Source organism: Pithys albifrons, chromosome 1 (genome assembly GCF_047495875.1).
Source record: "Pithys albifrons albifrons isolate INPA30051 chromosome 1, PitAlb_v1, whole genome shotgun sequence".
In the NCBI taxonomy this organism is placed as follows: Eukaryota; Metazoa; Chordata; class Aves; order Passeriformes; family Thamnophilidae; genus Pithys; species Pithys albifrons.
Window position 1 is genome coordinate 124,567,711 of NC_092458.1, and position 27,118 is coordinate 124,594,828.

Below are 27,118 nucleotides of genomic sequence, written 5' to 3' on the forward strand. Positions count from 1 at the left end.
TTATATACACAGCTATGAACAATAAAATAAACATTTTATTCTGGCTCTAAATATGCAGAACCCCATGTGACAACACTCAGAAATGTTGTTTTCACCTGCTTGTAATATAAAAATACAAGCAAACTGTGCCCTTATTGGGAAATAAATTAATTAGGATTCTTTTCATAAACTGGTTTTTAGTATAACACAGCTATGAGCAACAAAATAAACATTTTATTCTGTCTCTGAGCACAAAGAACACCATGTGACAACACTCAGAAATGTTGTTTTGATGTGCTTTAATATAAAATCCAAGCAAACTGTGCTTGGCTGAGTGAAGCAAAATTCCCAGTGCTTTTCATTCCAACTCTGGGTTCTCATCTCACTTCCCAACACCAACAAAGGACAGTTGTGACACTGAATTTCAATTCTGAAATATGGGACTCACCTTGGGCCAATCAGGCTTCAACAGGGTGGCTCTTTTTCCATCCAGAACAGCCCTCCTGAGGGAAGGGAGGCAAAAAAAGGAGAGGAATTTATTATTTATACTTCCCCAAACCCTCCAGGATGGTGTTCAAGGCACTCAAAGAATGCAAAAGGAATAAAAAAAGCAATTCATGGAATGGGTTGAATTGGGAGAGGCTTTAAAGCCCATCCATGGGCAGGGACACCTCCCTCTATCCCAGGTTGCTCCAGCTTGGCCTTGGACACTTCCAGGGATGGGACATCCATAGTCACAAGTAACTATAATCATAATATATCTATAATCATATAGAACTTCAGCCATGTAGTCACAAATAACCCACATTTCAGCTTTTAAAAGTCTCTCTTCTTACCCCCAATGCCAATTTTGAGCTGAAATGACCCCTGTGGGGTGATGGCCCCTGATGAGCCCTGGTGGGTTGAGGGAGACACCTCAGCCCCCTGCAGGGATGCTCCAAGCAGAGGACAAAGGCTTTCAAAGCCATGAGATTAACAAAGGGTGGAGTGTTGTTAAACAATGCCATGGCCCCCCTTTGTGGGATCTTCTACAACCACTCTGGGAGCCACCTCCCCTCAGGCATCACCATCAACCCCCAACAGATTGACTTTTAGTCACACAAACCACATGAAGGGGAAAAAAAAAGGTATGAAAAGTGTGGAGTTTAAACTCCAGCAAAGGAGGGAGAAATGGCAGTGTCTGTGTGAGGGGAACTGCTGCAGCTTGTCCTGTCTCCTCCTCCTCCTGGAACAATGTAGGGTAAGGAGACCAGGTGCTTTCTATTTTTCTATACTTTACTTTCTTAACTTTACTTTCTTCCTTTATACATTCCATCTTACATCTTATGCCAACAGCTACTTTGATTCTTGCTTTATAAGCATCTCCTTTCCTGACTGTGTTTTGCTGCCTTAATACTGACAACAGTAACTTGCTTCACACTTTGCTACTTAATATTGGTTATTGCTTTTTGCTGTTCTTTATAAGCCCAGCTCTGGTTTGCAACTCCAGTAACTTGCTTTACTCTCAATGTGCAGTTTCTTTTCCAACATGGGTGTTGATAAGAAGCAGTTCTGTTCTTTCTCTTTGTTCTGTGTTACAGAGAGAGGAGTGTGCAGGATATTTTATTGTCCTGTGTTATTGAGAGTGTCTGGATAAGTGTTTTAGGTGCCTGTGTTACTAATTAGTAGTTCTTTGTTGCTGTGTTTCTAATTAGCAGTTCTTTGTTGCTGGTTTCTGTCTGTTGTGAGAATGGGATACACTGAAGTTTGGTGTGTTTGTCTCTGTAAAATGTGTTTGGTGCTGGTTTCTTTTGGGCTCTTTTATCATCAATTCAATCCAATCCTGCAGCTGAACGTTCTCACCGGCAAAGCAGAACCCCCAATAACTGTCACATATTTGTATTAATAAATGTTATTTTGGGAGCTGTTGTGGGGAAAGTTCTTTTCTAGCTATTAAGTGTGGTCTCATATCAAGGGTTAGAAAACCTTCCAGCCTGTGTTCTGTCCTAGTTGGGCAGGCACTGCTGGCTTCATAAGGCTCTAATTTTTCTGGAGGTGCTTATTGATGATAATTTCTTTTCTGGCTTAAGTGTGGCTTAATATCAGAGGTCAGGAACTCTCCCAACCTGTGGGCTGTCCCTGTCCACAGACAGTGTTGGGGACATGAGACTCTGATTGTCCAGAAGTGCTTATTGCTAATAATTTCTCCCTGGCTTAAGTGTGGTCCTCATAGGGGAGTCAAAAATCTTTCCAGCCTGTGCTCTGTCCAGAGTTCTGCAGGCAGTGCTGGGTTCATAAAGCTTTAATTACTCCAAGGACATTTATAGCTAATAACTTTTATTAATACAATTAACACTAGAAATCTTTGCACTTCTGTCTCCCTCCTCCCTTCCACGTGACAGTCACAAATATCTATAATCATAATATATCTATAATCATATAGAACTTCAGCCACATAGTCACAAATAACCCACATTTCAGCTTTCAAAAGCCTCTTTTCTTACCCCCCAATGCCAATTTTGAGCTGAAATTACCCCAAAGGTCTCACTTACTCGTATTGCCTGGTGAGGATAAAGCAAAGAGCTCTGTTTCCATACAGAAGGTGGTTTGTAGGGCTGGAAAATTCAAAGTATTAGGAAGAGTTAGTGATGTAAATCCCTTTGGAAAATCCCAAATGGAGAAAAAAATTATAATTTCCACAATTTCAAGCACCTCAAGTGAAGCCACTGAGGATGTGACTTTTTATTTGCAGTTATTTGTAACCTTTAGGCCCAAAAATAATTCTTAGGATGCTCTAAAAAAACCACCTCAGTTCTGCAGCTCCTGGAAATCCTGAGACTTCCTTTGCTCCTTAAAATTCCTGGAATTTCCTTGGCTTTCCCACTGAATTCTGCTCCTCCTTCTCCAGCAAAGTTTGCTCCTTCTCATTCCCTTGACCTTTGTTAAAAAAGGTCCTTTGGCTTTGGGAAAAACCTGAAAAATCAGCTGGAATTTGGGACCAAAATGGTCTTGTGGCATTGCTGGAATTAAAACCATTTGCTCAGAGAGGATCAGAAATTAATATTTTATTTCATAATAATATTAATTCTATTTTATTGATATTTTTTATATTTTTGTGTGATGCTGTTGGGTGCAGATGAAGTGGGTTTTAGTGGGTTTAGGTGAGGTTTAAATGGATTTTTGGGAGCAGGGGAGGACACAGAAAGGCTGGATTCATTTATCCCATGGGAAAAGATCCTCCAGGAGAGGGGTCAGACTTTGGGGGAGATAAAACAGAGGGAAAATAAAAGAAAATAAAAGTCAGGTTTGTTCCTGAGTCACACAGAAAGTTGGGCTGAGCCAGGACAGAGATGTGTGAACACAGGGAATAAAATCCAGGAATTAATAAAATATTAATTTCATTTTATTTATTAATAAAATTAATAATTAAAAAAAATATTAGGAGACCCAGAGCCAAAAAAAAAATTCAAGGATTAGGAGACACCACAGCCAAAAAAAGAGCAAAATTCAAGGATTAGGAGACCCCAGAGCCAAAAAAGAACAAAATTCAAGAATTAGGAGACCCCAGAGCCAAAAAAAAAAAAAAAATTCAAGGATTAGAAGACCCCAGAGTCAAAAAGGAGCAAAATTCAAGGATTAGGAGACCTCAGAGCAGGAAAAAAAAAATTCAAGGATTAGGAGAACCCAGAGCCAAAAAGAAGGAGGAAAATCCAAGAATTAGGAGACCCCAGAGCTAAAAAAGAGGAAAATCCAGGAAGGATTAGGAGACCTCAGAACCAAAAAAAAAAAAAAATTCAAGGATTAGGAGAGCCCAGAGCCAAAAAGGAGCAAAATTCAAGGATTAAGAGACCCCAGAGCAAAAAAAAAAGTAAATTCAAGGATTAGGAGACCCCAGAGCCAAAAAAGAGGAAAATCCAGGAAGGATTAGGAGACCTCAGAGCCAAAAAAAAAATTTCAAGAATTAGGAGAGCCCAGAGCCAAAAAAGAGGAAAATCCAAGAATTTAGGAGGGTTTTTTGGGAGTGTTTTCCCATGGGATAAATGAATCCAGCCTTTCTGTGTCCTCCCCTGCTCCCAAAAATCCATTTAAAGCTCACCTAAAACCACTAAAACCGACTTAATCTGAACCCAACAGTGTGAGACAAAAATATAAAAAATATCAGTAAAATAGAATTAATATTAATGTTAAATAAAATATTAATTCCTGATACTCTCTGAGCACATTTTTGGGGGGGAAAGGGGATTTTTTTATCATTTCATGACTGCAGGACAAGTTGTGATACCCCAACCCCATCACCACTTGGAGGGGGAAAATGCTCTTCATGCCTTGAAAAAATTCCCATTTTATCTCTTTCTCCTTTTTACAGAGCCCAGGAAAGTCTCCAAAGGCTTCCAGGAAATGCCTTTGAGACTCACAAAAGGAAATTCAGCCCATGGGTTGACACTGAAATTCTTGTTTATTCTTTCTGGGTTGAGAAATATTTGCAATACCTTGGGAGAATATTTAGAGAGACAACACCCAAAGTGGTTGTTCATATCAAAGAAATCATTTCCTTGCAGGTTTTACTGACTGTTTTGGTGACTTTAAATCAGATTTAAAGCCTAACAGGGCTCCTGGAGCAGGAAAAGCACCTCCAACAACCAGTGATGGGAAATAAAATGAAATAAAACAAGAAATGGGTTATGTAGCTTTGTTTGTTTGTTTTTTTTTAATTAGGTGTCATTTGGTCTTTGAGTGGCTCATGCAAAACTACACAAAAGGAGGAGAAATGTGGCTGTGTATCTCTATATATTTGTATATAAATCACAACTAATTCAGTTCTTACCACAACTCTATGGCTTTAGTGTAGGAGATGATGGCAGAGCCCAAAGCTCCGTGGGAAAATTCATCATTTCCTCTCTGCTTCATTAATTCACTCTCCTGTGAAAAAAAAAAACAAGAAAAAACCAATTCAGGAGCTGGGATTAAACACTGAGAAATAAATGTGGTTATTAATGTGAAGAGAATTAAACATTGATGGGTTTGAATCATAGAATGGATTGGGTTGGAAAAGACCTTCGAGATCATCAAGTCCAACCCTTGGTCCTTGAAGTCTCTACCTTGAATCATTTGGGCATTTTTATAATTAGAACCATCCCCAAAAGCACAACCCCCCCTGGCAGCTCCTCTCACCTTCCTGGAGCTCTCACAGGTCAGAGCTTGGAGTTGTTCCATTAAATCACAACCTCCCAAAGCAACTTTGGTGATGGAACGTTTCCCTGGGGACAGAATTGATGCAGAGGGTGAGGAGGTTCCCAAAGGGTTGATCATCTCATAATATATTTATTATTGAGTTAGCCACCAATTAAATACACCAGAGCATTGATTAGCCCATAATTAACAACAGCAAATGACTCTGCTCATGATTGTTGGCTCAGACTTACACTCGGAGAACATGACTCGGAGTTTGATCCAACCCAACTCGCCGAGTTCCTCCAATCTCTGCAGGACTTGGGAATCCCCCACACACCTCACCCAATCCAGGGCCTCCTCCACGTGGAAAACACCCTGTTCCAATGGAAAAAATAACATAAAGTAAAATAAATACAGAAAAAGGTTTGCCTTTCCAACAGCTCACAAACACCTGGGTGTCAAAAGTCACAAAATTCAACCGGTCGTTCTTTCAACGGGAGGAATTCAAAGGGTTAAACTTGATGTGGAAAGTTCTCCCTGAAGGCTGAAATCCTGGGAAAAGAACATAAAACCCCCTCAAGAATTTGATGTGGGAACTTCTTTTTGGTGATGGAAGTTGTTGAGAAATAATGGAAAGGTGCTGGAATTTTATTTAGAAACTCCTGTTTGGATGGGCGTTGAAAAATTATATGAAAACCCACCCAATTTAGACCAAAAATGTGGCAAATGGGTAACACAGTTCTGTGTTTACTCTGTTTCTCCTATTGCTACGATGAGCTGTGAGGGTGGCTTTTAATTTTATTTATGTTTATTTTTTATATTTATTTTTATTTATTTTTTATATTTTTATTTTTGCATTTTTTATATTTATTTATGTATATTTGTTTGAAATTTTTTATTTATACTTTTATTTCTATTCCTTTTTATATTTATTTTTTATTTAATTTTTTGTATTTTTATATTTATTTACATGTATTTATTTTAAATTTTTTGTTTATATTTTTATTTATATTTATTTTTATATTTTTTAAATTTTTAATATGTATTTAATATTTATTTTTAAAAATTTTATTTATATTTTTATTTCTAGCTATTTCTATATTTATTTTTAAATTATATTTATTTTTATTTTTATTTAATTTTTATTTTTGTTTATATTTTTAATATGTATTTTATATTTATTTTTAAAAACTTTATTTACATTTTTATTTCTATTTATTTTTATATTTATTTTTAAATTATATTTATTTATATTTTTATTTATCTATTTTATGTTTATATTTTTATTTCTATTTATTTAATTTTTATATTTTTATTTCTATTTATTTTTGTTTATTTTTAAATTATATTTATACTTTAATTTTTATATTTATTTCTATTTATTTAACTTTTATTTCTATTTCTATTTATATTTATTTATATTATTACTTCTATTTATTTTTCTGTTTATTTTTAAATTATATTTATACTTTTATTTTTATATTTATTTCTATTTCTTTAATTTTTGTTTATATTTTATTTATATTTATATTTATTTTTATACATCTATTTTTAATTATATTTTTAATTAAATTTTTGAAGTTTCTTATGGATTTATTAATTTTTTATTTTATATTTTTATTTCTATTTATGTTTAGATTTAGTTTTATTTATATTTATTTATATATTTTTAAATTTTGTACATTTGAATATTTATTTATTTATATTCATTTTAAATTATTTTTATTTATGTTTTTTATTTTTATTTATTTTTTTCTTTTTTTCCCATCATGGCTTTATTTGACCTTTTGCAGTTCACCCCCAGCAGTGACAAAACCCAGGAAAATTCCGGATATTCCCCAAGTTTCCAAGCTGAAAAGGTGACACTGAAGTTGTGCCACAAACTGGATTTGGGAGCGAAGGTGGATCAGGTGGGACCCACCAGGGCTCAGCCCTTGGGCATCTCCAACCAAGGGGCCAAACTCACATTTTCGATGGCACTGCCAATCCTCAGGATGGCCCTGATGAAGTGGGGGATGTTCTGGAAAGAAAATAAGGAATCTCAAGTTATTAATTGGAGTTTCCAAGGGAGGGACATTCCCTGCTCTCCTCCCTTCAGCTGTTCAGAAAACTCCTTTCTTTGTTCTCTTTCTGTTTCAATGCAACATTTTAAACATCATTTGTTGAACAAAGATAAAAAAAAATAGAATATTTCAGTCATTCAACCATCAATTTTCTTACTGACTGCAAATATTGGCTCAGTTTTCCCAACTGGAACAAAGTTTAGGACTCACTTTCTTTCCACAAAGCTCCAACTCAGCCATGAGACAATTAATTCACTCTTAAAAGTCTCATTTAAGAGATAATTAATCCCAAGCTGCTTAAGGTACAGATTTAATTCCCCTGATGTCAAAAGAAGGTACTTACAACAACTTTTTTAATTAAATCAGCGAGGTCTTCCAGAATTTTAAACTCACAGATTCCCCTCAGGATCCACCCTGGGTACAGCAAACTGGGAAAACAGAAAAATAACCCTGTTATGGGGGGTTAATTACTCATATTTCATTAATATCTTGCCATTATATCAATAAATATTATTATAATATAAAAGGTAATACTACAGTAATATAAAATGTATTATTATTAATATTATATACAATGTATGTAATATACCATAATATATAATCTACAATATTATTATATAATATACATTATTATATAATATACAATATTATTATATAATAAACAATATTATGTTAATAATCAATGTAATATAATATAATATACAAGGTAATATTATGATAATATACAATGTAGGTAATATACAATAATATACAATATAATGATAATATATAATACTATGATAACATACAATAAATAATATGATATACACAATAAATATAATATACAGTATATTGTACTATAAAATATATTATGTGCAATATTACCATAATATACAATAAATATTATCATAATATACAATAAATGTCATAATACACAATAAATATTGATAATATACAATACATATTATCATAATACAGAGTAAATATTCTCATAATACAAAACAAATATTATAATATACAACAAATATTATTATAAAACAAATATTATGATAATATACAGTATATTATGTAATATACAATATTGTGATAACATACAATAAATATAATGATTATGTGTAATAAATATTAAAATATACAATAAGTGAATGGAGCTGCATCCAGCTGGTCACCAGTGGTGTCCCCAGGGGTCTGTGTTGGGTCCAGTCCTGTTTAACATCTTTAGTGATGATTTAGATGAGGGGATTGAGTCCATCAGCAGCAAATTTGCTGATGACACCAAGTTGGGAGGGAGTGTTGACCTGCTGGAAGGCAGGAGGGCTCTGCAGAGGGATCTGGAGAGACTGGAGAGATGGGGCTGATTGCAATGGGATGGAGTTCAACAAGGCCAAGTGCAGGTCCTGCCCTTTGGCCACCCCAACCCCTGCAGTGCTCCAGGCTGGGCACAGAGTGGCTGGAGAGCAGCCAGGCAGAGGGACCTGGGGGGACTGAGGGACAGGAAGCTCAACAGGAGCCACCAGTGTGCCCAGGTGGCCAAGAAGGCCAAGGGCATCCTGGCCTGGATCCAAACCAGCGTGGCCAGCAGGCCCAGGGCAGTGACCCTTCCCCTGGACTCTGCCTTGGGGAGGCCACACCTTGAGTGTTGTGTTCAGTTCTGGGCCCCTCAGTTGAGGAAAGAGATTGAGGTGCTGGAGCGGGGCCAGAGAAGAGCAACGAGGCTGGAGAAGGGACAGAGAATCCACCATGTCTTGATCCAACCCCACTGTGATCACCAGCCCAGGGCACTCTGTAGGGCTGGATCAAGGGTTGATGATCTCAGAGGTCTCTTCCAACCCAACTGAGAAGAGCAACGAGGCTGGAGAAGGGAGTGGAGCACAAGTGCTGTGGGGAGAGGCTGAGGGAGCTGGGGGTGTTCAGCCTGGAGAAGAGGAGGCTCAGAGGTGACCTCAGCACTGTCTGGAACTGCCTGAAGGGAAGTTCTGGCCAGGTGGGGGTTGGTCTCTTCTCCCAGGCACTCAGCAATAGGACAAGGGGGCACGATGGGCTCAAGCTCTGCCAGGGGAAATTGAAGTTGGAGATCAGAAAGAAATTCTTTACGGAGAGAGTGCTCAGGCATTGGAATGGGCTGCCCAGAGAGGGGGTGGATTCCCCATCCCTGGAGGTTTTTCAGCTGAGCTTGGCCGTGGCACTGAGTGCCATGATCTGGTAAAGGGACTGGAGTTGGACCAAGGGTTGGACTTGATGATCTCGGAGGGCTTTTCCAACCCAATCCATTCTGGGATTCTGTGATTCTATGAAATAAATCTTATTATAATATAAAATGTATTATGATAATATACAACAGTTTCATAATATACAATATTATGATAATATACAATATTAATATAATGTACAATTACATAACACAAAATATAAAACATTATATTGGTTATTTGGGTAATTAGTGTTACATTAATAATTAGGGTAACCAAGAGCATGTTTACAAACTCTAATTTTTAAAATAGAGGTAGAGGAAGAAACAAATTTAAAATAAAAAGAGCTGGAAAGTTTTTGGTGCTTTTGAACTCTCAGGTGTCTATTTAAGCATTTAAACAAGATTCCAAAATTCTGAATATTTTCTCCTGTGGCTTCAAGACCTTTTGGCCTTCACTGATTGAACCAGTTCAGGCACTGCTGAAAATCCACAATGAACTTTCCCAGGGAAGAGGAAAAAGTGGAGGGAAAAAAACCCCTTGGAAAAGGTGCTCACCCACCTGTTCTCATCCAGGAAATAAGTGCCCTCCCTGGTGAAGAGAAGGGGCCAAAAAATGTGGATTTTGATCACGTCACAATGTTCTCTCAACTTCTCCACAGGTTGTTGGCACCAAACCTCGCAGGGATCGACCCCTCCAGGGAAAAAAAAACAAAATTCAGGTGTTACAGGGTAAGAAAGCAAAACTCACAATGGAATAAACACTCAGAGTTTCAGTTTTTCCCAGGTTTTATTCCCAGGCTTTATTCCCAAGCACAAACTGGACACTCCAAACACACCTGGAAGCTCCAGGGGTTTGATAAATTGATTTTTAGGAAGGTATTAAAAGGGCTTTACATTCATTTTATTTTATTCATTTATTTTATTTTATTCATTTACTAAAAAGGTTTGACATTCATTTTATTTAATTTTATTATTTTATTCATTTATTTTATTTCATTCATTTATTAAAAGGGCTTTACATTCACCTTATTTTATTTTATTATATTATTTTGTTTAATTCATTTTTAAAAGGGCTTTACATTAATTTTATTTTATTAATTTATTTTATTAATTTATTTTATTTTATTCATTTGTTAAAAAGGGCTTTATATTCATTTTATAAAAAAAAAGAAGAAGAAAAAAAGAAAGGAGAAGAAAAAGAAAAGAAGAAGAAAAGAAGAAGAAAAAGTAAAAGAAGAAGAAAAGAAGAAGAAAAAGTAAAAGAAGAAGAAAAGAAAAAGAAAAAGAGGAAGAAAAGAAAAAGAAAAAGGAAGAAAAGAAAAAAGAAAAGAAGAAGGAAAAGAAAAAAGAAAAAGAAGAAAAGAAGAAAAAAGTAAAAGAAGAAGAAAAGAAAAAGAAAAAGAAGAAGAAAAGATGAAAAAAAGAAAGAAGAAAAAGAAAAGAAAAAGAAGAAAAGAAGGAGAAAAAAAGGAAAAGAAAAGAAGAAAAAGAAAAGAAAAAGAAAAGGAAAGAAGAAGAAAAGAAGAAAAGAAAAAGAAAAGAAGAAGAAAAGAAGAAAAGGAAGAAAAGAAGAAAAGGAAAAAGAAAAGAAGAAAAGAAGAAAAAGAAAAGAAAAGAGAAAGGAAAGAAGAAGAAAAGAAGAAGAAAAGAAAAAGGAAAGAAGAAGAAAAGAAGAAAAGAAGAAGAAAAGCAGAAAAAAGGAAGAAAAGAAGAAAAGGAAAAAGAAAAGAAGAAAAGAAGAAAAAGAAAAGAAAAGAAAAAGGAAAGAAGAAAAAAAGAAAAAGGAAAGAAGAAGAAAAGAAGAAGAAAAGCAGAAAAAAGGAAGTAAAGAAGAAAAGGAAAAAGAAAAGAAGAAAAAGAAAAGACAAGAAAAAGGAAAGAAGAAGAAAAGAAGAAGAAAAGCAGAAAAAAGGAAGTAAAGAAGAAAAGGAAAAAGAAAAGAAGAAAAGAAGAAGCAGCAGAAGAAGAAGCAGAAGCAGCAGAAGAAGAAGCAGAAGCAGCAGAAGAAGAAGCAGAAGCTGAAGAAGAAGAAATCAAACAGCAATTGAAAAATCCACAGCAATTAAAAAACACAGGATAAAAGGGAAAAAAAAGCAGGAAAGTGCATTAAAATTGAAGCAATCTGTGCTCAGTTCACGTACCTGTTCTGGGATTTGGCTGCACTGTCTGACCAAAAGTTCCATGACCCTGAAGACAAACAGAGTTTTAACATTATACAGTCAAAAAACAAACCCAAAGCAACAGGGAACAAAAAGTAACCAACACAACAGGCTGGTTTAGGGGAAAAGAAAAATGTTTACCTGCATATCCATTCAAAAAACTCCAGATTAATAGTTCTGAATGGATAGGAAAAGCTTCACTAATTGAAGTAATATTTTCCATCCCACTAGAGGAGTATTGTAGTAAATAATAAATCAAAATAGGTGCTGGGCAGCAAAATTATGTTCAAGAACAGCTGAGGACACGTTTAAAAATAAAAATTTGACAGTTTGTCTATTTAAATTAATACATATATATCAAAATGAGTAGAGCAGTTGATTAATGGCAGCAGAATGTGTTGGTTTGAACACAGAGCTCTCCTCTAAAGCTGAATAAATGGCTTTGTTCTGGTTTACAGACCCCTACAAAGTCTATCATTTTATATGTGTCATTTAAAAAGATTTCTAAATTATAGAACTGTCATATTTGACAGGTCAGCACACTCAGAAGGGAAGAAGAAATACAATGAACTCTGATTTATTTGTATTTAAGAGATGCCTCTTATCCTGACACAGCCATTGAAGTCCTGGATTTTGACAGAAAACACCCCAAAAATCCTGTAATACTTTTTATTTTTCCATGAGAGGAACCTCAGGTTGTATTTCCCAACTGATAAATAACTCCTGATGGATAAATAACTCCAGGCAGCACAAACATTCCCCACCACAGGTTTCTAACAAGCAAGAAGGAGGAATAAAAGTCAAGGGAAGTGTTCTTGGAAGTATTAAAAGAGGAGAGTGCTAATTGTTAAGTGTTAATTCAGGAAAGGCATAACTAAAAACTCAGAGGGGAACTGGAGGGACAGGACAAAGGGAATGGTTTCACACTGACAGAGAGTGGGGTTAGGTGGGATATGGGAAGGAATTGCTGGGTGGGAGGGTGGGCAGGCCCTGGCACAGGTTGGGCAGAGCAGCTGTGGCTGCCCCATCCCTGGGAGTGTCCCAGGCCAAGTTGGACAGGGCTTGGAGCAGCCTGGGCTGGTGGGAGGTGTCCCTGCCCATGGCTGGAACTGGATGATCTTTAAGGTCCCTTCCAATCCAAACCATTCTGTGACTCTGATTTGCCATAATTTGCATTTGAATTCCAGAGGAGACCCGAGAGTCCCTTCCAGAGCCTAAAGGGGCTCCAGGAGAGCTGGAGAGGGACTGGGGACAAGGGATGGAGGGACAGGACAAGGGGAATGGCTTCACACTGACAGAGAGTGGGGTTAGATGGCATATTGGGAAGGAATTGCTGGCTGGGAGGGTGGGCAGGCCCTGGCACAGGTTGGGCAGAGCAGCTGTGGCTGCCCCATCCCTGGGAGTGTCCCAGGCCAGGCTGGACAGGGCTTGGAGCAGCCTGGGCTGGTGGGAGGTGTCCCTGCCCATGGCAGGGGTGGAATGAGATGATCTTTGAGATCCTTTCCACCCAAACCATTCCATGTTTTTTGCAGACATTCCAGCCTTTCTGCCTATCCTACACTGCAGTTACAGATCCAGGGAAATGATTCCCTTCCTATCAACTGACAATTCCAAGCAGGACTGCAGTGACTGGGAGGAATTCCTGACTGCCTCAAAGGTTAATCAAAGCATTCTAACCTTCCCTTAATCAACTCTCCAGCTGATCACAAACCACTTCCACCAATTAGGAGCATAAAATGACAATCTGTTGGGCAGAGCAGCTGTGGCTGCCCCACCCCTGGGAGTGTCCCAGGCCAGGTTGGATCAGAGGAGCAGCCTGGGCTGGTGGGAGGTGTCCCTGCCGTGGCAGGGGTGGGAATGGATGATCTTTGAGGTCCCTCCCAACTCAACCCATTGTGTGGAGGCCTCAGTGGGCACAAAGGACTAGAAAAAGCAGGAGAGATGCCAAGAGCAAAGCCTGGTCCATCACTGAAATGCCCCCAGCCAAGGGGTGATGGTTTGGCAGTGAAAGGAACTGCATGTGCCAGGTATGGGCTGGGGGCAGAGCCAACAGGATGGGCAGCTCCTGCTGGCAGGAGCCACTTCAGCACTGCCTGCTGTGCCAGCTGGGCACACACAGGTGTTTATAGACCTCCCAAGTGCCACTTTCACACCATTTAAACCAAAATAGCTCCACCACAACATTGTACAAAGTGCCTCAGACACAAAAGCTGCCCACTCTTTTCTCAGCTGCTTTTATGGGATCATTTTTTGGTTTGCTTTCACATTTAATTTCTGATTTCCTGTGGAGGCAGACAAGAATTTCTGCTGAAATGAAGGGCAGAACAAAAAAAAAAAAAACCCACAAAAAAAACACAAACAAAAAAAGGCCAAATCAACCCGTCAATAAAAGGAGGCCAAAACAACCTGAACTGAGAGAATATTAAAGCAGAAAATAATCAGAAAAGCAGAAATAATCAGAAAATAATTTCCTTTTTGAAGGACAAAGTGGTGGATTTGCAGTTCTTGGATGGAACTGTTCTTAAAATGTTACTCAAGTACCAACTCACTTTAATTTCCACTTATTGCCTCAGGGTGGGGAAGACTCAGAGCAGGAATTTGTTTCATTATTTGCCTGCAGGGTATTTGCAGCACCTTTTGTTGTGTTGAAAGTGTTCTCACCTGCCTGGCAGAGCAAACAGGCTCTGCTCTACCCTCATTCAGAGCTCCTACAGGTGAATAATGTACATGGTACAGTATTTGTATCACATTAAATTAATCAACACCAGGAATTCTCTGTAGATCAGATTTATAGAATCATGGAATGGTTTGGGTTGGAAAGGACCTTAAGGATCATCCCATCCCATCCCACTCCCTGCCATGGGCAGGGACACGTCCCACCAGCCCAGGTTGTTCCAAGCCCTGTCCAACCTGGTCTGGGACACTCCCAGGGATGCCCCATCCTGTGCCAGGGCCAGATTTGGGTACAAACTCCATCAGAACATCCTGTCAGTTTTCCATCCAGTTTCCAAGGCACTCACTCACCAATTCAAAGTAAGAGTTATCAGCACCATAATGAATAGTCAGGGCTGCCAGGTCGGCTGTGGAGAAAGGATCCCCCATGGCACAGGCTCCTGGAAGAAAGGAGGGTGAGAAGCACAGGATTGGAAGGCAAGAGGCAAAACCCCCTCGTGCTCCGCAGCGCTTCAAACCATCCCAACACACCGCCCAGTGCCAGAAACACTTCAGGCTTCGGGAAAGAAACACTTACAGGGCGCAGCTTTAATGTTGCAAAGTCACCCAAAAGCTAAAGCTGCTCATGGCAGGAACTGCAGCGGGGACCGCCTCGGCACGGACGGAGGGGCCGGCTCGGGGCGGAGCAGCCGCGGAAGCGGAGCGGGTTCCTGGGAAGCCCAACCCCTCGGGAAGCCCAACCCCTCGGGAAGCCCAACCCCTCGGGAAGCCCAACCCCTCGGGATATGGAACCTCTCGGGATACCGAAACCCTTGGGAAGCCCAACCCATCGGGATGCCGAACCCTTCGGGATACGGAACTTCTCGGGATGCCGAACCCCTCGGGAAGCCCAACCCCGTGGGATGTCGAACCCCTGGGGATGCTGAACCCCTCGGGAAGCCGAACCCCTCATGATATGGAACCTCTCGGGAAGCCCAACCCCTGGGGATGTCGAACCCCTTGGGATTCAGAACCTCTCGGGATGTCGAACCCCTCGGGAAGCCCAACCCCGCGGGATGCCGAACCCCGCTGGAAAATCCAAACACCTCGAGATGTCAAACACCTTGGGATGTCAAACCTCTTGGGGATGTCAAACGCCTCGAGATGCCGAACGCCCTGGGATGTGGAACCTCTCGGGGTGCCGAACCCCGCTGGAATCCAAACACCTCGGGATGCCGAATCCTTTCGGATGCCGAACCCCGCTGGAATCCAAACACCTCGGGATGCCGAATGCCTTCGGATGCCGAACCCCTCGGGATGTCAAACCGCTCGGGATGCCGAACCCCGCTTAAATCCAAACACCTCGGGATGCCGAACACCTCAGGATGCCAATCCCTGTGGGATGCCGAACCCCGCTTGAATCCAAACACCTCGGGATGCCGAACCCCGCTTAAATCCAAACACCTCGGGATGCCGAACACCTCAGGATGCCGAACCCTGCGGGATACCGAACCCCGCTTGAATCCAAACACCTCGAGATGTCAAACCCGTCGGGGCATCCCCGCCCCGCCCCGCCCCGCCCCGCCCCGCTCCGCCCCGGCTGTCGTCAGACCCCGGAAACCCCTGCGCTCGCCGTTGACGTGTCTCCCCACTCCGGCACAGCCCCGTGCGCTGCTCCAGGAGCCGCAGCGTTCCCCGGGAAGGCTCCGCCGCCGCTGCCGGTCCCTCGGGCTGGTCAGGGATGGCCGTGCCGGTGAGAGACCCGGAGCGGCAGCGAGGGGAGACCCAGAGCGGCAGTGAGGGGAGACCCGGGCAGGGTTGGAGTCGATCACTGCCCATCCCTGTATCCCGGTGTATCCCTGTGTATCCCGGTGTATCCCGGTGTATCCCTATCCCTGTCCCCGCTCTCACCGCTCCGCTCCGGCACCGCCGCCGCCGCTCCCGCCTCACGCGCCGCCCCTTGGCCGCCCGCCCCGCTGACGTCACGGGCGGCCCGGCCAACCCGCGCGCTGTGCGCCTGCGCGCCCCGCCGGATGCGGGCGGAGCTGGGGACACTGAGCATCCTGTATCCTGTATCCCACATCCCACATCCTGTATCCCACTCCTCCCTCAGCCTCCGTCCTCATCCTCATCCTGCTGCCGTCCTGGGCGCCGATCCCTCCCCAGGCAGGCTCCGGACAGCGAAGAGGCAGAGCCGGGCGGGAGGGGAGGCTGCGGGCGGGCGGTGTGTGCGAAGGAAGGAAGGAATTAAGGAAGGAAGGAAGAAAGAAGGAAGGGAGGGAAGGTATCCCTGTGGAGCTGAGGAGAGAGTATCCCCCGACCCGGGATTCAGGAGGGAGTATCCCCCCATCCAGGGCTCGGGAAGGAGTATTTGCCCCCTCCCGCCCCCCCAGGACTCGGGGAGTATCCCCCCCATCCAGGGCTCAGGAGGGAGTATCCCCCTATCCGGGATTCAGGAGGGAGCATCCCCCTATCCGGGATTCACAGGGAGTATCCCCCCCATCCGGGATTCAGGAGGGAGTATCCCCTCCATCCAGGATTCAGGAGGGAGTATTCCCCAATCCAGGGCTCAGGAGGGTGTATCCCCCCTATCCGGGATTCACAGGGAGTATCCCCCCCATTGAGGATTCAGGAGGGAGTATCCCCCTATCCCGGATTCAGGAGGGAGTAACCCCCCCCGTCCAGGGCTCAGGAGGGAGTATCCCCCCCATCCGGGATTCAGGAGGGAGTAACCCCCCCATCCAGGGCTCAGGAGGGAGTAACCCCCCATCCAGGCCTCGGGAGGGAGTATTCCCCCCATCCGGGATTCAGGAGTGAGTATCCCTCTATCCAGGATTCAGGTGGGAGTATCCCCCCTATCCGGGATTCACAGGGAGTATCCCCCCCATCCAGGGCTCAGGAGGGAGTATCCCCCCTATCTGGGATTCACAGGGAGTATCCCCCCCCATCCAGGATTGAGGAGGGAGTATCCCTCTATCCAGGATACGTCCCCCACCCAGGGCCTCTCCCGCATTCCTAGAGGAACTTCCCAGGAATTCTCTCCTAGTTTCCTGCCCTGCTCTGTGCCCTTCCCAGGAAGGGAAAGGGAAGACACCAGGATGGTTGAAAACTCACCGGCCCCGTTGCCAGAAAGGGCAATCTATGGATTTGCCCTTTTTTTAGGATCGTGGTTTGGCTTCAGTGAGTATCCTGGGAGCTGAGGAGCCCAGAAATGGTGCTTGGCTTGGGACACAAACGTCATTCCCAACTGGCACAGGGTGCCCAGAGAAACTGTGGCTGCCCCTGGATCCCTGGGAGTGTCCCAGGCCAGGTTGGACAGGGCTTGGAGCAGCCTGGGCTGGTGGGAGGTGTCCCTGCCCATGACAGGGGTGGCACTGGGTGATGCTGCTGGAGAGGCCAGAGGAGGCCCCAGGATGGGCAGAGGATGGAGCAGCTCTGCTGGGAGGAAAGGCTGGCACAGCTGGCATTGGCCAGCCTGGAGAAGAGAAGCTTTGGGGGGACCTCAGTGTGGCCTTCCAGGAGCTGAAGGAGCCACAGGAAAGATGGAGAGAGACCATTTGCAAGGGATGGAAGGACAGGACAAGGGGAATGGCTGCAAAGTGCCAGAGGGCAGGGCTGGATGGGATATTGGGAAGGAATTCCTGGCTGGGAGGGTGGGCAGGCCCTGGCACAGGGTGGGCAGAGCAGCTGTGGCTGCCCCATCCCTGGGAGTGTCCCAGGCCAGGCTGGACAGGGCTTGGAGCAGCCTGGGCTGGTGGGAGGTGTCCCTGCCCATGGCAGGGGTGGCACTGGGTGGGCTTTGGGGTCCCTTCCAACCCAACCTATTCCATGAGAAGGATCAAAGCTGCTTTCCAACCCCTGTGCTGGAGCACCAAGTGTTTCTTGCCAGACCTGGCATTGCCTTTTGTGATTTCCTCACATTTTCTCTGCCTTTAACCATGTCATAGAATCATAGAATGGATTGGGTTGGAAAAGACCTCCGAGATCATCAATCCAACCCTTGATCCAACCCTACTGTGATCACCAGCCCAGGGCACTCTGTGCCCTGGGCTGGTGATCACAGTGGGGTTGGATCAAGATGTGTTGGATTCTTACCCAGTGCCACATCCATTGGATTGGAAAAGACCTCCAAGATCATCAAGTCCAACCCTTGGGCCAGCTCCAGTCCCTTTACCAGATCATGGCACTCAGTGCCACGGCCAAGCTCAGCTGAAAAACCTCCAGGGATGGGGAATCCACCCCCTCTCTGGGCAGCCCATTCCAATCCCTGAGCACTCTCTCTGCAAAGAATTTCTTTCTGCTCTCCAACTTCAATTTCCCCTGGCAGAGCTTGAGCCCATCGTGCCCCCTTGTCCTATTGCTGAGTGCCTGGGAGAAGAGACCAACCCCCACCTGGCCAGAACTTCCCTTCAGGGAGTTATTTTAGAGTGTCTTTAATACCATTACAGAGTCAAATTATTAGAAAACTTCTCTGCATCTCATTTCAGTCACTTTTTTACTTAAATCCCATTTTCACCATTCAGTAACCACTGTGGAGAGTAGAGTTATTTCCTCACTAAAATACTGGGGAAAAGGAAATTAATTCAATTTGGCCACCAGCAGTTGGAATTAATTGGGGTTATTCCAGCATTTCTCTGTGGTGTGACAGGTCCTTCAGCATTTCCCTGAGGATCTCTCAGGTCTCAAGGTCTGTAAGGGTGAGAACATTTTTCAGCACAATAAAAGGTGCTGCAAATACCCTGCAGGCAAATAATGAAACAAATTCCTGCTCTGAGTCTTCCCCACCCTGAGGCAATAAGTGGAAATTAAAGTGAGTTGGTACTTGAGTAACATTTTAAGAACAGTTCCATCCAAGAACTGCAAATCCACCAGTTTGTCCTTCAAAAAGGAAATTATTTTCTGATTATTTCTGCTTTTCTGATTATTTTCTGCTTTAATATTCTCTCAGTTCAGGTTGTTTTGGCCTCCTTTTATTGAAGGGTTGATTTGGCCTTTTTTTGTTTGTGGGTTTTTTGTGTGTGTTTTTTTGTGTGTGGTTTTTTTGTGGGTTTTTTGGGGTGGTTTTTTTTTTTTTTTGTTCTGCCCTTCAACTCAGCAGAAATTCTTGTCTGCCTCCACAGGAAATCAGAAATTAAATGTGAAAACAGACCAAAAAAATGATCCCATAAAAGCAGCTGAGAAAAGAGTGGGCAGGTTTTGTGTCTGGGGCACTTTGTAAGGTTGTGGTGGAGCTATTTGGGTTTAAATGGTGTGAAAGTGAAACTTGGGAAGTCTGAAACAAAATCAGTCTTAACTATCAGGACTTTTTAATTCTTTTGTGCAGTTTTGTACCTTATCTGGGCATTTATTCCTGAGACTTGGCTGTTCTCCCTGGGACTGACATATTGGCCTCAAAAGTAAGTTCAGTCTTTAATCTGAGTATGTGGAACTGTTGGACACCTTTAATTATGTTAAAATAATTTAAAAATAATTTTAAAATAACAATACTTTTCTTTTTTAAGTAGAGGCCTTGTATTAAATCCATTTTCCCTGTTAATAAAGGACTTTATTTTTTGGGAAGCAATTTTTTTTTAATGTAGAGAACAGCTCTGGGGAAAATATTGTGTAATGAAATAAAGAGTATTTGGATGGTTTGTGCTAAATTTGGCATTTTGTTTTCAGGAAGTTTGCTGATGAAAATGAAGTAGAGTTTAGGCCATAATTAAAATATAAACACCTGTAAGGAACCCATTTGGTTGTTTATATTAAAGTAGCTCCAGTGTCTCTGCAGTGATTTGGGAAAGATCAGAAAGACTTCTCAGTTTGTGCCAGATACAATAACAACATTAAACCTGTTGCATTATTAGGCCTTTGTAATTATGATATGTAAATTTTAAACTCTTTTTTTCTTTTTCCCCTCAGGTACTGGGCAGTTGCTTTGCCAGTGTACCTGCTGGTTGCTGTGGGAATTGGGTACATTCTGCTTTTTGGGATTAACATGATGAGTACAGCCCCTCTGAACTCCACACACACCATCACAGGTGAGTCCGTGGGGCCTTCTGGAAGATTTTGATGCTTAGCTGAGAAATTCTGTAAATCTGTAGCCATTTAGAATATAAACCAAAGTTTAAGCCTTTAAGTATTTCACAGAATCATAGAATGGATTGGATTGGAAAAGACCTCCCAGATCATCAAGTCCAACCCTTGGGCCAACTCCAGTCCCTTTACCAGATCATGGCACTCAGTGCCACGGCCAAGCTCAGCTGAAAAACCTCCAGGGATGGGGAATCCACCCCCTCTCTGGGCAGCCCATTCCAATCCCTGAGCACTCTCTCTGCAAAGAATTTCTTTCTGCTCTCCAACTTCAATTTCCCCTGGCAGAGCTTGAGCCCATCGTGCCCCCTTGTCCTATTGCTGAGTGCCTGGGAGAAGAGACCAACCCCCACCTGGCCAGAACTTCCCTTCAGGCAGTTCCAGACAGTGCTGAGGTCACCTCTGAGCCTCCTCTTCTCCAGGCTGAACACCCCCAGCTCCCTCAGCCTCTCCCCACAGCACTTGTGCTCCAGTCCCTTCTCCAGCCTCGTTGCTCTTCTCAGTTGGGTTAGAAGAGACCTGTGAGATCATCAAGTCCAACCCTTGGGCCAACTCCAGTCCCTTTACCAGATCATGGCACTCAGTGCCACGGCCAAGCTCAGCTGAAAAACCTCCAGGGATGGGGAATCCACCCCCTCTCTGAGTTCTTGGAAGTACTGAAGTGTTGGAGCCTGACTCTTCCCTCCTTGGCATCTCATGGCACCGTTTGCCAACTGGCAGAGTGGACTTTGTTCATAAACAGACCTCTGAGGGCATGGAAAGACCTCCCAGGAGTTCATCAGGAGTTCATCCGGCTTTCCAGAGCGAGCTGTGAGCCCCAGCTGGCACAAGGGGAGGTGGCAGGAGCCAAGGGGGTACAGAGGGCACCAGGATGGGCAGAGGATGGAGCAGCTCTGCTGGGAGGAAAGGCTGGCACAGCTGGGATTGGCCAGCCTGGAGAAGAGAAGCTTTGGGGGGACCTCAGTGTGGCCTTCCAGGAGCTGAAGGAGCCCCAAGAAAGATGGAGAGAGACCATTCCCAAGGGCTGGAGGGACAGGAGAAGGGGAATGGCTTCAAACTGCCAGAGGGCAGGGCTGGATGGGATATTGGGAAGGAATTGCTGGCTGGGAGGGTGGGGAGGGGCTGGGATAGAATTCCCAGAGCAGCTGTGGCTGCCCCATCCCTGGGAGTGTCCCAGGCCAGGTTGGACAGGGCTTGGAGCAGCCTGGGCTGGTGGGAGGTGTGTGGGGTTGGAGTGAGATGATCTTTAATGTCCCTTCCCACCCAAACCATTGTGGAATTCTCTAAAAGGAGGATGTTGCAGCACTGAGGCTGGATTGGGTGTTTCAGTGATTCCCTACCCAAAAAAATGATCTTTGAGGTTTTCTCTGAACTTCTGCACAGCCTTCCCTCCTGCCAGGTGAACATTCCAGGCATCCCCAGTGTCCTCTATTTTCCTCTGCATGAAGAATTCCAGCATTTTTTGCAAGTTGCCAGTTTAGCTTGGAGAAAAAAACCACAGTTAGATGTGGCAAAGAAGTTCCTTCTTGATAGAGCTGCATTGTTTGAGCTGTGGACTTGGAATTGGATTACACTGGACCCCTAAGGAAAAAAAAAATCAAGCCAGGCTGGAGTTCTGAGGCATCTTAATCCAGGCAGAATCCCAGCAGTGATTCCAGCAGGATTTGGGGGTGATTTCTCCTGATCTCTGTTGATGTAAAGCATCTCTGATGGCCATCTCAGCAGGTGGGGGGGTTGCAGATCCCTCAGAGAGCTGAATTTATGGTGCTGAATTAAGAATATTCCTTGAAAGAAAAGAGTGTGGGGGACCTGAAATGCTCTGGTTGTGTTTTGTAGATAATTACGCAAAGAAGCAGCAGCAGAAGAAGTTTCAGGAGGAAGCAATTCCAGCCCTGAGGGATATTCCCATCAGTGAAGTGAACAGGATGTTTTTCCTTCCTGAGGAAGGAATCTGCAACAGCAGATAGTCATTTTTAAGGATTGTTTGAAGAAATAGAAGGGATGAATAATCACAGAATCATAGAATGGATTGGGTTGGAAAAGACCTCTGAGATCATCAAGTCCAACCCTTGGTCCAACTCCAGTCCAGGATAGTCAAAACCTCTCCAAGCTAAACAAAAATACTCTCCCAGCTTCTGAACAAAGTTTTTAATTGTTTCCTTAACTAAATTTATATTAACACCTTTCATTACTTGCACCTGCACTGGTGTGAGAATTGCAGCACATGAATTTATCAAGCCATTCTTGGGAGCTTCAAAGTGTTTTGGTACTTGGAATTTCCCCCTGAGAGGGAAAGAAACAGCTTTTGGACACAGTTTAATTCTGGTTTCCTTTCTGGACACAGTTAAGTTCTATTTCCCTCTAAAATCAGGGAGAAATGATGTTGAGGATCTATTTTTATGAAGTTGTGTTCATGGGAAGTGTTTACATTGTAAATACACAGTTTTCCTTTGTAAATATTAATAAAGTGGAGCTGATTTTGGCCCGTTCAGGCTCACAGTTCCTCTGTGGTTCTGTGATATTTCTCCTGGGTAAAGGTGTATTTTCCTTCACACAATCCTTCATTCAGCAAAATATGTTGATCCCCTTAATTAGCAGGATTATTGAATTACCAGGAATACCAGAAATAAGAAAGGTGAGTTGTGAAGATTTTCTGAAGCAAGTCTTGAAATTACTTCCTTAAAGCTTTTTTAAGAATACTGAGAACTTGGTTCAAGGAAATATCTGGAAATACAGGAACTGACAGGGCCTTCTTTTTATAGCCCAAGGTTATAACACAGCACAAATTATTATTATACCAGTGGTTCAGATGCTTCTTATCAGTGAATTTTCCTTTATTTTTCCCTTTAGAGAGTCATAAACTCAGTTATTTTCAGAGTGAGGGTTATTCAGATTAATTATAAAGACCAGAGAATGGACCATTATTTTTAATAGGCTCAATAAGATTTATAAGCCAAGTTCAGACCAGCAGAGAATTTAATTAAATCCTTCACTATTTCATGAAAATATAGGAAGTTTTTGGAAGTTTGTGTGAAAAATCTTCTGTCAATTCTTTGCAAATTGGTCAAAATGACCATGAGATGATCTGGAAAGCCTCAAGACCAATCAATTGGTATAAATCAAGATTTATACCAAACTATCAATCTGGTATAAATATAAAACCTGTAGTTGGGTGGATTTTCTGCCTGGATTTGAAGAGAGAAACTCAATGGGTGGGAGAAAAATCCCTTCCTAATGAAGCAAAAGATGCTTTTCACCACTTTGCTCTGAAATTAATTAGATTTTAGGTGTATTGTTTGGGGGAGTGAGTGTTTGTAGCTAAGCCTGATGGCTGTTAATTAGTCCAATGATGATTTGTTTGGGAATTGAAGACTTCTTAATGAAGTTTTGGGTTTAGTTTCCTGTTGTTTCCCACTCCTGCCAGGATTTTGTGCTTTTATTAATTTTAATTGACGTGCTCAAACACCCACAGAATGAATTCAAGTTTTTATCATCGACAGCCACAGAATGTATTTACTTTTTGGTGAGTTCTTTAATCACATTCCAGACATTGAAGTATTGACTGGGATCTTTTCTTTTTTTTTTTTTTTTCCCTGTGTATTTTCCCACATTCCTTTTGCTTCCTGAGAAAGCAATTCCATCCTGAACTCTGGATTGACAAGTGAAGGCCACATTTCTGGGCTCATCTGACGTGGGGATTAATTCAACCCCTTGTTAAGGATGCCCAAATCCCTTCAGGATAAAGAAAAAAGCTACTGGGAAATTCCCTCAGGCCCTGAGAACACACAAATTAAAGGACTGTAAACCTTGGGCAAAGATTGTATCAGTGATGAATCTGCCATTTCATTTCACTGCAGAGCCCACAATTATGGGAAAACCAACAGAGGCAAAGGGGGGATATTTGTTTGAGTCAAACTTTGCTCTCCTGTCACTGCTGCTTCAGAGGCACCACAGTGACCTTTGCTTCAACTTGCTCACGTCTGGCACTGCAGAAATGGCCCTGGGGTGACAATAAAACCAGGTTTGGGGGCTGATAAATGGACTGTGGGGAGGTGCAGGTGGTGGGGACCCATCATGTTGTTGTTGTGGTGATGGTGGTAAAGGAGAAGGTGCAACCCTGGCACCTTCAGGTTTACAGATCTTTGCCCTGAGATATTATTCAGATAAACAGAACTCTGGAGTGATTGAAGTGTTGCTGGCAGTGCCTTTCTTTACCAAACATACCTGTTCAAAGCCTGGATATCAGGTGTCCATTCTTCTCCCAGACAGAGGAAGAGCTAAATAAATAAAACCTAAATTTGCCCTTGTTTTCACCCTTCTGACTTTGTTGTTGTAGCACAACTTGTAGAGTTCCATCAAGTGTGTTTTCCCTGCTGGGATAAACCAAGGGGTGAAATTCAACCTTGCTTTTAGAGGCACCTTCCTGGATTCTTTCTGCAGTTTTCACCCTTTGGAGACTGTTGGTATTTTACATATTTTGCTGTAAACATTGTTTTGAAAGAGGATCCCCTCCAGATGGGATAAATGTCTATTCAACATGTCATGGAAAAATAACAGAGTGCCAGGATAGCAATGAAAGGGGTTTGTGCTCATGGAAATAAAGGAGCTGTGGCTGCCAAATTGGTGGGAAACTGGTGGAGAATCTCCCTCTTCTTCCCCATCTTAGCTGAAAAGGGAAGGGAAGCAACAACTTTCTGGGCTAGGAAGATGCTCAGAGGGCTGGAGGATCTGGGATTGGCCAGCCTGGAGAAGAGAAGCTTTGGGGGGACCTCAGTGTGGCCTTCCAGGAGCTGAAGGAGCCACAGGAAAGATGGAGAGAGACCATTTCCAAGGAGAAGGGGAATGGCTTCAAAGTGCCAGAGGGCAGGGCTGGATGGGATATTGGGAAGGAATTGCTGGCTGGGAGGGTGGGCAGGGACTGGAGTGGAATTCCCAGAGCAGCTGTGGCTGCCCCATCCCTGGGAGTGTCCCAGGCCAGGTTGGACAGGGCTTGGAGCACCCTGGGCTGGTGGGAGGTGTCCCTGCCCATGGCTGGAACTGGATGGGCTTTAAAGTCCCTTCCAACCCAAACCATTCTGTGACTCTGATTTGCCATCATTTGAATTCTGAATTGTTAAGTGAGGTTTCTATTTCCAGGAGGCTTTTTAGTTTCTGCTTATTATGTTTTATGGCAGATGTTGCAGAGCATCACAATAACAAGCCTGGAGAGGAGAAGCTCCAGGGAGACCTGAGAGCCCCTTCCAGAGCCCAAAGGGGCTCCAGGAGAGCTGGAGAGAGACTGGGGACACGGGATGGACAGACAGGACAAGGGGAATGGCTTCACACTGAAAGACAGTAGATTTAGATGGGATATTGGGAAGGAATTGCTGGCTGGGAGGGTGGGCAGGCCCTGGCACAGGTTGGGCAGAGCAGCTGTGGCTGCCCCATCCCTGGGAGTGTCCCAGGCCAGGTTGGACAGGGCTTGGAGCAGCCTGGGCTGGTGGGAGGTGTCCCTGCCATGGCAGGGGGTGGGAATGGGATGATCTTTAATGTCCCTTCCCACCCAAACCACTCTGAAATTCTCCTTGAGTTTTGCAGATACACTTCTGCTGTTCCCCAGAGCATTGGACAGACCATTCTAAGATTATTTTGAGCTGTGAGCTGGATTTAATCATCTTTAAAATGACCACTGTCTGTGGCTAAAAGGTGTGGAACATCCTAGTCCAGGTTTTGTCATGGCCAAGGTGCAGATATGAGTAAGGACAGCCAAAGACTCGTGTAAAATAGAAAGCTGTAATAGGAGATGTTTTTCCTGGTGCTGGGGGGTCTATAGACATTAAAAATGCAACTTTACCACCAAAGGCAAGTCGAGTGTGTGTGAGGAAGGGTGTTGGTAAAGTAACAGTGTCATTGTTTTTAGTGGGCCTTAAGATGCTCTGAGTGAAATCAGGAAATTTAGGCCTAAAAGGTCCTAAAATGAAGAGACTGTTACTGTAGAAATAGTGAATGTTTCTTCTCTGACAAAACTTAAATGCAGAATGAAGGTAAGGAGGAGACAGTCTAAATAGTCACAAAATCATCAAGGTTAGGAGAGACCTCCAGGACCATCCAGTGGCACCAGCACCACCAGGATCACCCCCAATCCATGTCCCCAAGAGCCACATCCAGACACCTCTGGGACACTTCCAGAGACAGTGACTGCCCCACCTCCCTGGGACACTCATTCCAATGTCTGGCCACTCCTGCAGGGATAAATTGTTCCTAATCTCTAATTTGAACCTGCCCTGGTGCAGTTTGAGGCCATCTCCTCTCCCCCTTTCCTTTGGGGCAGAAGAGCCTGACCCCCCTCACTCCAACCTCCTCTCAGGAGTTGTTCTTTTGGAAAAGCCTTTTCAGATACTCCATGTTGTTACCAGGCACTTTCTGTGGAGTTCAGTTTCACTGGTGAGTGTAAATGCCAAAGTCTTTGTGCCCCACAAACAGAACAGGTGGTCAGTGGTTGTGTGTCAGTGAATTCTCTTCCATAATGCACCTTTCTGGTGGGCACTTGAGTCCGAGTCACTGAAATGTAGAACTCAGAGTGCTGTTGGATTTCCAGTCACCTTTCAACCAACTGAGCTGAATGGGGGGGGTTGTATCTCTCCCTCTATTCACTGACTGGACTGAACTGTTTCCTGAGGAGAAAGATTTGGAAGGATTTAGTTTTGCTCTGCCAGTTCCCTCATGGAAGGGCTGCCAAAGTCAATGTTGTTGGTGTGCTGTGCAGTTCATGGATCAGCTCAATTCTCAGCCTTGTGCTAAAAGCAGCTGATAGAATTACCCAGTCTGGAAATCCTGATCCTCTGGAGTGTAATTAAACAGTAAATATTTCTGTGAATTGGATGGATTTTGTC

The 27,118-nt window shown here is 43.3% G+C and overlaps 3 protein-coding genes across 12 annotated transcripts in view; 2 read left to right on the forward strand and 1 right to left on the reverse strand.

Moving 5' to 3' along the window:
• TTC3 (tetratricopeptide repeat domain 3) overlaps positions 1–16,142 on the reverse strand; it is a 92,454-nt gene extending 76,312 nt beyond the window's left edge. For 2 of the 8 annotated variants that reach the window (XM_071567107.1, XM_071567089.1), the window contains exons 1-12: positions 16,086–16,142; positions 15,313–15,671; positions 14,547–14,635; positions 11,505–11,550; positions 9,923–10,055; positions 7,537–7,621; positions 7,097–7,150; positions 5,382–5,505; positions 5,131–5,216; positions 4,784–4,878; positions 2,511–2,573; positions 428–482 (exon numbers count right to left, since the gene is read on the reverse strand). In XM_071567107.1, coding sequence (XP_071423208.1) covers positions 428–482; positions 2,511–2,573; positions 4,784–4,878; positions 5,131–5,216; positions 5,382–5,505; positions 7,097–7,150; positions 7,537–7,621; positions 9,923–10,055; positions 11,505–11,550; positions 14,547–14,624 — 819 coding nt within the window. In that variant the 5' untranslated portion in view covers positions 14,625–14,635; positions 15,313–15,671; positions 16,086–16,142. Of the gene's footprint in view, positions 1–427; positions 483–2,510; positions 2,574–4,783; positions 4,879–5,130; positions 5,217–5,381; positions 5,506–7,096; positions 7,151–7,536; positions 7,622–9,922; positions 10,056–11,504; positions 11,551–14,546; positions 14,636–14,772; positions 15,019–15,297; positions 15,672–16,085 lie in introns of those variants that run through there. The other 6 variants (XM_071567105.1, XM_071567108.1, XM_071567099.1 and 3 more) reach the window with 6 other exon arrangements.
• The window catches only part of VPS26C (VPS26 endosomal protein sorting factor C), a 541,728-nt gene that overhangs the window by 94,133 nt on the left and 420,477 nt on the right, over positions 1–27,118 (forward strand). The gene's annotated exons all lie outside the window — the stretch shown is intronic.
• PIGP (phosphatidylinositol glycan anchor biosynthesis class P) lies at positions 16,225–22,745 on the forward strand. Of its 3 annotated transcripts, none has more exons than XM_071567153.1 (5): positions 16,225–16,458; positions 17,127–17,354; positions 19,498–19,570; positions 20,076–20,194; positions 22,083–22,745. In XM_071567153.1, exons 2-5 carry the CDS (start codon positions 17,273–17,275, stop codon positions 22,211–22,213), a joined length of 405 nt encoding a protein of 134 aa, XP_071423254.1. In that variant the 5' UTR covers positions 16,225–16,458; positions 17,127–17,272; the 3' UTR covers positions 22,214–22,745. The 3 variants fall into 3 exon arrangements, with proteins under 3 accessions (XP_071423254.1, XP_071423265.1, XP_071423269.1); XM_071567164.1 differs by having other exon boundaries at positions 17,194–17,354; XM_071567168.1 differs by having other exon boundaries at positions 17,221–17,354.

Excerpts from the sequence above, each read along its gene's own strand:
- PIGP (XM_071567153.1), top strand. The coding sequence starts at position 17,273 with ATGGTTGAAAACTCACCGGCCCCGTTGCCAGAAAGGGCAATCTATGGA. Across the intron at positions 17,355-19,497 it reads AGGATCGTGGTTTGGCTTCA|TTTTGTACCTTATCTGGGCA; the intron begins GTGAGTATCCTG and ends TCTTTTGTGCAG. Across the intron at positions 19,571-20,075 it reads CTGACATATTGGCCTCAAAA|GTACTGGGCAGTTGCTTTGC; the intron begins GTAAGTTCAGTC and ends TTTTCCCCTCAG.